General features: G+C 38.5%; 1 protein-coding gene and 1 long non-coding RNA gene across 11 annotated transcripts in view; one reads left to right on the forward strand and one right to left on the reverse strand.

Annotated features, from left to right (window-relative positions):
* The window catches only part of JMJD1C (jumonji domain containing 1C), a 314,148-nt gene continuing 303,795 nt past the window's right edge, over window positions 1-10,353 (reverse strand). For all 10 annotated transcript variants that reach the window (XM_022560594.3, XM_089897544.1, XM_089897537.1 and 7 more), the window contains one exon: window positions 1-10,151. In XM_022560594.3, coding sequence (XP_022416302.2) covers window positions 10,062-10,151 — 90 coding nt within the window. In that variant the 3' untranslated portion in view covers window positions 1-10,061. The remainder of the gene's footprint in view (window positions 10,152-10,353) is intronic.
* The window catches only part of LOC149747230 (uncharacterized), a 26,284-nt gene continuing 18,787 nt past the window's right edge, over window positions 2,857-10,353 (forward strand). The window contains exon 1 of the long non-coding RNA XR_016388054.1: window positions 2,857-5,229. This is a non-coding gene — a long non-coding RNA (uncharacterized LOC149747230). The remainder of the gene's footprint in view (window positions 5,230-10,353) is intronic.

Here is a 10,353-nt window from a genome sequence, read left to right on the forward strand (position 1 = left end):
TCTTTTGACCAGATGACTTGGTACCTTTGCAGCAGCCTAGCAGTGTCTCCATGGAGTAGGTCCTTAAAACAAAAACACTTGTTTAATTGTTCCACAGGGCACATGCCTCATCTCCTAGCTGAGGTTTGTTTTTAAGATGTTCTCCTCTCTTCTCTGTCTAGCTTAAGGCCCTGAAAGGGGTTTAAAGGAAAGCTTGCTTCCGCTAAAGCAAAGTGAATGATCATGTACTGGAAGGGGAGTAGACTCTTGTCCTTCCTTACTCCGTGATGGCCTCTTGCTTTTGAACCCAGATAAACTATTTGGGCATTAGAAAGCATAGTCCTGAGTTCTTTTAGCTTTTCACAGAATGTTGACAAAAACAAACATTTCTTTCAGAAAATTAGTATGTAGTAACAGTTTTAGCTATACTGCCATGGTAACCACATGTAAATCCATACTTTGGAAACCATGCTTAAGGGGGAATAAGAAGATATTTTCAAAATAGTTCTTCAAGCCATTGTCTATCCCTAGTGTTTTAACACAGAGTTATTGAAACAATGCAAATATTTTGTCTCTAGGTAAGTCAATTCAAAATGTTAGATACATTATCTTTTAGCTTTTAACACTTTCTAAGCACTTTTTTGTTTTTTTAATTGAAGTGTAGTTGATTTACAGTATTAGTTTCATGTGTACAATATAGTGATTGACATTTTTATAGATTATACTCCATTTAAAGTTATTATAAAATAATGGCTGTATTCCCTGTGCTGTACAATATATCATTGTAGCTTATTTTATTCATAGTAGTTTGTGCCTCTTAATCTCCTGTCCCTATCTTGCCCCTCCCCACTTCCCTCTCCCCAGTGGTAACCAGTAGTTTGTTCTCTGTATCTGTGAGTCTGTTTCAGTTTTGTTATATTCATTTGTTTTATTTTTTTAAGCGGTAACATACAGTATTTGTCTTTCTGATGTATTTCACCAAGCATAGTACCCTACTGGTCCATCCATATTAGTGCAAATGGCAGAAAATTTACTTTTTTATGGCTGAGTAATATTCCATTTTATAGCCATTCTGATGGGCATGAGGTGACATTTGGTTTTGATTTGCATTTCTCTGAATAGCAGTGTTGAACATCTTTTCATGTGTCGGCCATATGTCTTCTTTATTTTTATTTTTTTTAATTTATTTTTTGTCTGCGTTGGGTCTTCGTTGTGCGCAGGCTTCTCATTGCAGTGGCTTCTCTTATTCTGGAGCACAGGCTCTAGGTGCATGGGCTTCAGTAGTTGCAGCACTCGGGCTCAGGCTCAGTAGTTGTGGTGCACGGGCTTAGTTGCTCCACGGCATGTGGGATCTTCCCAGACCAGGGATCGAACCCGTGTCCCCTGCATTGGCAGGTGGATTCTTAACCACTGCGCCACCAGGGAAGTTCATCTGTCTTCTTTAGAAAAATGTCCATTCATGTCTTCAGTCCCTTTTTTTTAAAAAAAATATTGAGCTGTTTATATATTTTAGATATTAATAATCCTAATTGGTCATAACATTTGCAAGTATTTTCTCCCATTCAGTAGGTTGTCTTTTTGTTGTGTCAGTGGTGTCCTTTGCTGTGCAAAAGCTTTTAAATTCAATTAGGTCTCATTTGTTTCCTTTTGCTTTTTGTTTCCTTTGCCTGAGGAGACATCCAAAAAAAAAAAAAAGAACGGTTGCTATGATTTATGTCGAAGAGTGTTTTCTGCCTGTTTTCTTCTAGAAATTTTATGATTTCTGGTCTTACATTTAGGTCTTTTGAGTTTTTTTACATGGTGTGAGAAAATGTTCTAATTTCATTCTTTTGCATGTAGCTGTCCGTTTTTCCCAGCACCACTTAATGAAGAGACTGTCTTTTCTCCACTGTATATTCTTGCTCCTTTGTTGTAGATTAATTGGCCATATGTGTATGGGTTGATTTCTGAGCTATTTTGTTGCATTGATCTCTGTCTGTTTTTGTGCCAGTACCATATGTGTATGGGTTGATTTCTGAGCTAGTTTGTTGCATTGATCTCTGCGTCTGTTTTTGTGCCAGTACCATACTGTTTCAATTACTGTAGTTTTTTGTAGTGTAGTCCAGAAGTCAGGGTGCATGATACCTCCAGCTTTGTTCTTTTTTCTCAAGATTGCTTTGGCTGGTAACTTTTTGTTTTGATATGTTTTGGATGCTATAATTCTTAGGACCTTTAATTTAAACCTATTATTTTATTAAAAAAAAAGAAATTGAGGCCCAGAAGGTTAGGAGTTACATGAAGTTTTATACCAGATTGGGAGCAGAGCCAAGAGAAGAGAGGTCTGACTAGCAGTCCTGTGCTGTTTCTATTGGGCCACACTGGCCCAGTTGAGTTGTCTAGTTTTCCTACTGTGGCCAAGGGGCCTAGTCATTCAGATTTCTCTTCAGGTGCATACTATACCACTGCACCCCAGCTACTCTGCTTCCCAAGGAGAAGTTGGAGACCTCCTGATGAAAGTTGAGCTTGTCCTTACAAGCACTTGCAGAAAACCCTAATGTCCATTTTCTGTGTTATCCCTTTTCATCTGTGAGGAGTTGTTATTAAAGTTTTGTTGTTTTAAAAGAATACTAAAAAAAAAAAAAATGTAAGGCAGTCCACTATAGGGTGTGTTTATAACCTATTTGAAGAGTCTAGTAATAATAGCTGTTATTTATCGAATCATTCTAGACAGTGATCTTTATCATATTTTGTCATAATCCCAGTGTAGCCTAATTGGAGACCTCTGCCAGAGCAAGTGGCATGACTGTTTTAAGAATTTGTCTATTTTGTTCCAGTTGGAAGCCAGTCCTTCTAAGAGTCACCGCAGACCAACAGTGCCATCTAGTGGACGGTGAGAAACTTTCTGGTTCTTGTTCACTTGAGGGAGTTTGTGGTGGGCTGCAGAGTTTAAAAATCCTTAGTTGGTCTCTAGTAAATATTCTCAGTAAATACTCTCATAGTCAAGAGTGGTTTTATAGCTGTGTATAGGCAAAAATATTTAAATCAGTGTCATCTGAAATACAGGCACCAGATAATAAATATCCATCTTTCCTTCTGCCACTAAAACTATAAAATAAGTAGCGTAGCCTTCATGAAAGTAGTGATGTGGTCAGAGGATGGGGAAATGGCTTCCTGGGTAAAGAACAAAGGCATGGAGTCAGAAATGGGGAGGAAGAACTGAGTAAGCTTGGTCAGAATCAGATCATGGCAAGACACACATGAGGAAATTTGGGGGAGGTGCATATGGATTGTCCTTCCCCCCATTTCCTGAAAGTGAGGGGGCCAGGGTCAGGTCCTGGTCTTGAGGAATGGAAAATATTTGGCTCAGTAGCCAAAAAAGTCTTGGTAAGGCTGGGGCCAGTTTTTGTGGTCCTTCGTTTGTTTCTCTATGGTAGACATTAAATTGGGGAAAAAAGGGTAGTGTTTTCTGGGTATGTCAAAAGGAAAAGAGGTGAAGGAGTCAAGATACAAATATCTTGAAGGTTAACAGAGTCCAGGAAGACAAAGGATACAATAAGTTTAGGTGATTAGTGAGTAGGGTAGGATTGAGGGACTAATGCCTGCCTCATTGGGGGTTCCCAGAGGTAAAAGATAGCTTCTAGAAAGAAGAAAGTGAGGTTGTGGTCTGAGAAAGGGGATTCTTGATTTGAGGAACCAGATGACTTTCAGGCCTATCTTCCCTGGAAGTTAATTCTCTAAAGAAGTCTCAGTACTGAGAGTATAATGAAGTCCCAGGGCCTCTGTTGCCACCAGTAGGTTGTTTTATTGGCTTTAGATCAGATTATTTCCCTGTTCTTATGAGGAAATGGCTGTCCAGGGAGGGGCCCAGGTATTTGAAACAGAAGCTAACCACTACCACAAAATTCCTTAGTTTCAAGAGTAAAAACTAAAAGTTCTGTAGAGGCAGCAGTAAGGTCACAAACCAATTTTCATTTATTTAAATACCCAACACTTTTGAGCATTGTGGTAAATTCTAGAAGGACCTTTGCTTTCTTTGGTCTTTAAGGTTGAATATACTACTCGAGGAATTTGTTTAAATTTTTAAACATAACTCATTTACTGCAAAACTGGCAAGAGAATGAATGGGATCACAATTCAAGACAGCGATTTGGACTTTGGCTCAATGGCTCAATTTTTCCGCCCAGCTGAAAAACAGCATTGCCATTCCATGGTTATGCGATAATAAATCTGTTTGTGGGATTATAAAGCTATTAGAAATGTTTAGTTTAAATGTTAGAATGACATTTTTTTTCCAACTAACATAATACCAGTTTTTATATAACACGTGATCTGTGCTCCATAAAGTGGAAAAACACATAAAGATTTGTGGGAGGTAAACCAATAGAGTGGTCACCCGCTTTTACCCTCAGTTCTTTATACTGTTGGTACTCACCTATCTTGATAAATCAGGAAAAAATAGATGAAGCAATTTTTTAAATTCCTGAGGTTTTAAAAATCAGTTTCAGGGTGACTCAGTGGTCATCCCTAACTTTTAATAAACCCTTCTCCCCAGTGTTTAGTTGACAGTAGTGGAACTGCTAATGGTTGGAAAGATGTGAATGGAATGCTGAGACCAAAATGTGGACTCCCTAACTCAGGTAGCATGTGAAAGCAGAGTGCAGTACATCAGTATGTCCTATGTAGTGCCTCAAAGATCCAGTAACCAGGATGAACAGCAATTTCCCATGACTGTACAATTTCTGGAGCTTGTACATTTCTTTCAGAATACATAATCATTTGTCACCAGGCTCAATTTAAATGGGCTTAATTTCTACTTTCATTTCTCCTGTGGGAGGGTGTGTGACAGGATAACTAAGTCATTGATAACCAATTAAACGGATGTTCCAACTTTTTAATACTAGTCCTAGAACTTTCTGAAATCCTATGGGTTCATTGGCTTTAGAAAGCTTTGATCTGAATAGTCTTTTGTTGTACAGTCAGTTCAGCTGTTTCGAAAAGGCAGATACACCCCAGCGTGATTAATATATACGGAACAATTTGAGTGTAATGTGAACTTTATGTTTGCCTAAGAGGCAATTTTGACTGCAGAGAAAACTTAAGTATGGCAGCTGAACTATCCCGGTGGTATTAAGCCATACCCGTCCAGATCTGGTGTTACAGCTTTCCCTCTAATTTCAGATAACCCTCCTTCCACCACTTCACAATATCTCAGTCACAAGCTGCAACCCTTCGGACACCCACTTCCAAAGCAAACCTCCAGTCTTCTTCAAGGTAAAGTGCCACACTTGTAATCTGTTTCTTAAATATTTAACCTATGTAAAACCACTACCGCCTTTTAAAAAATGTTTCTGATAAAGGTTTTCAATGTTATGAGCAAATCCCATTCCCCCCACCCTTTAAGTCCCGTGGGCTTTACTGGACTTTTTGCACAGTGCTGTGATTTTTAGGAATTAAGTATAATGGGATTCTGTCTCCTTTCCTAAAAGGTTATAGGCTGGAAAAGGTTGTAGGCTGGCTTTTCCCCTATCTGGAAAAAGTTTGCTAACAAAGTGTTGTTCAACATTTGTTTCTGCAAAAAGAATAAGTTATAGTTATTAGAAAATTTTGGTGAAAACTTCCCGTATATGCCACATATGGTTACCAATTTCCAAAGGAACGACTGGACATAATAAATGTTAGGTTGGCTAAAATTTCAGTTAAGAAAAGTACCTCAAGTGATCATAGTGTCTCCAGGTGTTTGATATGAAAATAATCTACTCTTAACTGCAGAATATGGGGGAGATGAGACTACACTTCCTTGCCTATAACATATCCTGGAAGGTCTCTATTGAACCGAATCCTTAACCTTTTATAACGGCAGTCCCAGAAGCAGCTCCTTCCCCTCTCCTCTTATAGAACAAGAGTTTAAGAGTAAATGATTTTGTCAAGTCACTGTTGGAAGATGTTCGAAGTCTCAAACAGCTAATGTGTCTATGGAAAAGGGCCGAAGGCAAATTAATATGTCCCCAACATTCGTTCTGTCCCATTTTTTCTGTTCCTTGAAGGATTGTACAAATACTGCCACCTCTCTGAAGCCTTCCTTAATTAACCCCAGGCAATATATATTACACCTTTTCCATGTGTTTTACACCTTAGTTGACCCTTGAACAGGGGTTTGAACTGTGTGACTACTTACGTGGACTTTTTCCAGTAAATTCTATAGTACAACATACATGATCCACATTGCTTGAGTTCTTGGACACAAAACTGGATACAGAGGGCTGACTAGAAAGTTATATGTGGTTTTTCGACTGTGCGGGCGTCAGAGCCCCTAAGCCTGTGTTGTGCAATGATCCACTGTACTTGTTACATAGTATTTAGCATTGATGGCACAATCCTGAGGTTCCTAATGGAATAATTTATCATATTACCAGTGCCAAACACATAATAAATCATATCCTAAAATGTCCACACGTATTATACCTCTCATGCTCTGTGTGGCCGGGGGGCAGTGATCCCTGCATGCCCTTTATCATGAACTTCTTCCACTTACTAAACCTGTATGACTTACCTTTGATTCTTTGCTTTTTGTACTGTGTTCTACAATAGTTTGATAGGACCTGTGAATCTGTTACTATCCTCACTGTGCTGGCAGAGAACATAGGAGCTCTCCTGGGAAAGCAGTCGGTTCCCATCTCATTTTGCACTTACTCGTTTCCATTTGTTCACTGACCCAGCTATCCATATCTTTCACTTGTCAAATCTAGATTTAAGATCTAGGGGGCAGGAAAACAGTGTTGAACTCCTAATGTGTCCCTCAGAATATACCACCTTGCAAAATGGAGTCCAGCTCTGACCTACACGTACAACACAGATCCTTGCAATACCCACCACTGACCCCAGGGCTGAGATCCTTTTTATAGATAAAGCACAGAAAACACAGACAATTCTCCAGTCTTAGCTGCAGCTGCTTGGCTCATATACAGAGAACTGACTGAACAGCTTAAGTCAGCTGTAGAAATTTCCCCAATCAAGAAAGGGAAGCCACTTTGTATGCAGCCAGTGACCCAGAGCTTACTAACATTTCATTTTTGTTTGAAAGTCACTTTGCTTTCATTCAAAGAGCCAGACTGATTACTGTGATAACCAAAGTACTTTACTATTACTCAGTTCCTGTACCTTCTATGTGGTTTCAAGACATAACCGTCAAGGTTAACCTAATTATTGGATAGCCAGGAATGTCATAAATTTTGGACTTTGGAAAGGTTTGAGTCTGAATGTTGGTGACAGGGTTGGTGGCATATACCTTTGTATCTTGGCTACTTGTTACACACCCCAATTCATTGTGTTTTGTATACTGAATAGCTGTAGGATTTTAATTGTCATTTTCTTTCCCCTCTTCTATGGCTGAAAATCCTGATCTGGTCTGGGCTTTGACAGATTGGCATCTAGAAATAGAACATGCTGTATCTATAGTATGTGTACATGAGTACACTTTTCTTCTGAAGCTCACTATTCTTACCTAGATAACGTTAAACCCATACCCTATCTACCAAAGGGAAGTAACAGAGAACTAGACGATGATTTCTATGGGTGCTACAATCCCAAAATGCATGGTGGAAGAGAAATTCTGCCATGCATGTAGTAATTTATTAATCAGGAAAAGGAATTCATATTCAGGTTCAAATGACATTAGAATAAATTTAATAGGAGGGACCCAAATATTCAGCACAAGTTTTCCTTTATAAAGTCTCCTTGATCTTGAAGTTTTCCAAATTATTCTACGTTTAATACTACTTCACTGTCTAGAAGAAATGGACGTATTCAGATGCTTTCATATGTGAGGAGCGTCTGAGCCAACCGGATGGAGGGGACAAAGTAAATGGTCAGAGGAATTTGTCCATCAGAAACTGGACCAATAACAGCTCCCCAGCCTTATAAAAAGTCAAAGGATGTCTTTAATGATTGATGCAAGCATTATGGTCCTCTCTTCCATTCCCCCCGCCCCCAACCCCTTCACTAGCATGGGATTCAGACAATAGATAGCATACTCTCATCAGATGAGTTTTCTCTGAAAGCCACACTGCCAGGCTTGATCTGCCTTAGCTTCAGCTATTCTCTAGGGGTTGCAGGATGGTTTAAAAGTGGCTCAAACAACAGCAAGAGAAGCAAAAACATTTTGGAAGAAAACCACCAAAGACTTTGGGCCCCTGGCAGACTTTAGGGGACCAGAAGGAGATGGTCTACTCCAGAATTAGTATCATGGGCTTGAAATTAATTTCACATCAAAATTAAATCCGACAGAATATACAAAAACGTTTAAGCAAAACATACCATTTAATGAGTTGAGGCACTTGTGGAAAAATGGTATTAAAAAGTCAAAATCTTACAAAAGATGCACGTACTCACCAGCCCCGCCCCCCCCCTTTAAAACCACTGGCCAAGTCATTATTATCCATCCCATTAACCCTTGTGCCAGGTAGAGTATTAATGTGAAATGTAATGAATTGCTCACACTCCTGGCTGCACCTTGCCTGGAGTAGAGGGTGGCATAACAGCCTACGTGGAACTAAAAAATGGTGGACATAAGCAACAGGATAAAAACCAAGCAGCTTACAAGGTCACAACTTAGGCTACCAGTTTTTTCTTTTAAGCTATGTGCTTTCAGATAGATAGATAAGCAAAGGCCATCCCTTCAACATCCTGCAGGTGTCAGTGGAGGGCTACATATTTCCAGTAAAATTCAAAAGGTAAGGGTTAGGGTAGGATTATGTGAGCCTCAAGCAACCAACTGGTAACGAGGAGTCAGCTGTTAAAGCCAAGACTCCAAATTAAAGCAGCTTACCAAGGTCACACAGTAAGTAACAGAACTCATATTCAACCCAGGCTGGCTGCCTGCAGGCTCTTCTCTGCCACCTGCCCCCACTCTCTCCTTCTCCTCTCCCTGCCACAGCATCTCTGCGGCAAAGAGCACTTATTTGATACTGTTATGATCACATACTCTCACGATCATGACTTTAATGTATGAGTTCCTCTTTCAGCTAAATGTATTTATTCACAAATAACAAATGTTGGAGTTGCCTGTATTCATTAGCTGGGCCATAGGACAAGAAAGTGGAGGCACTTACTTGTGACGACCTATAACATCTGAAGAAAGCTTAAAAAGATTACAAGAATCAAAGACAAGAGGGAAATGTTCCAGGAGAGGACACTGTATCACAAGAAAATGCTGGTAGTCACCTTGATGATGACGAAGCCCCCAGTAATAGGCATATCAAGAGGGAGAACTCTTAGACTAGCCAATTTTTGATAAAGTCCTTTTAATGGAAAATGTAAAACCCCTCTCAACTTTACAAAGCCATATGTAACACTTGCACTTTAACAAATAAAAGCAAGCCAATGTTTTAAAAAAATACATCATTAAATGTATATATGTATATATTTACATAGCATATTAAGTTTAATATTTAGCTTTAAAAGTTCACATAAATTTTACCAAAATGAGACAATTTTAAATAAATTACACCTTTTGAAAATGTTTAATTGTACAGTCAATAGCTTCAACAAAATATTGAAGTGTCTGTATTTAGTATCTACTTTATATACTTTATATTTTACAAATTTTACAGTCATTTGGCAGTAATTTTCTAATTATGACATGTATGCTGTGCGATTCAGCAGTTTCCCAAATGCAGGCAATAGCTGGTGTTTTGTGTCCTATTCTCACAGTAACTGTCTCAATGTAGTGAAAAATATCAGTTATTTTAGTAAACTGTACATAGTCACATTTACACTTGATCAACAATATAGCATAGAATTTTGTATTTTTTTTCCAAAAATAAATACATCATTTTAAATCTGGCATTTTCACAAACATCATATACACTATAATACAAAAACAGCTATGAATTGCTGCTTTAAAATTAAGCTTGTTTTAATATCACTGAATCACAGGAGCTGTGACTTACGCTATACTGCTGTGGTGTCAGTAACAAGTAATTACTACAAAGAGAATTTCTTGGCACTGATGGTTTTATGAAGCTTAAGTCAGTGTACATACATATCATTGTTCAAGAGTAAGTAATTCCAGTTCAATGGCCTGAAAACATCAAACTGGACCACACCTAATTTTCTTCCATAGCCTCTACTTGATCTTCATGTATCTTCAAAGCTCTCACCATTTCCTTGACTGCATGATACAAGATATTTTTAACCTGAAAGAGATGTTGGTATTTCTGATCACTTCAGCAGGAGATAAATTAACAAATAAAAACAGCATCAGAATTAAAAAAACAGAACTGTTAAGCCAAAAGTTAAAATTAGTCATATAATTAAATACTGGCGCCAATCTTTGGTTGTTATCCTAATGTGACAAACTAGGCAATGATGGCCTAAGCTGTTATGCACGTTTTATAA

This window comes from Delphinapterus leucas, chromosome 16 (assembly GCF_059928025.1).
Source record: "Delphinapterus leucas isolate spDelLeu-1000000601 "Yukka" chromosome 16, BTC_Dleu_Yukka2, whole genome shotgun sequence".
In the NCBI taxonomy this organism is placed as follows: Eukaryota; Metazoa; Chordata; class Mammalia; order Artiodactyla; family Monodontidae; genus Delphinapterus; species Delphinapterus leucas.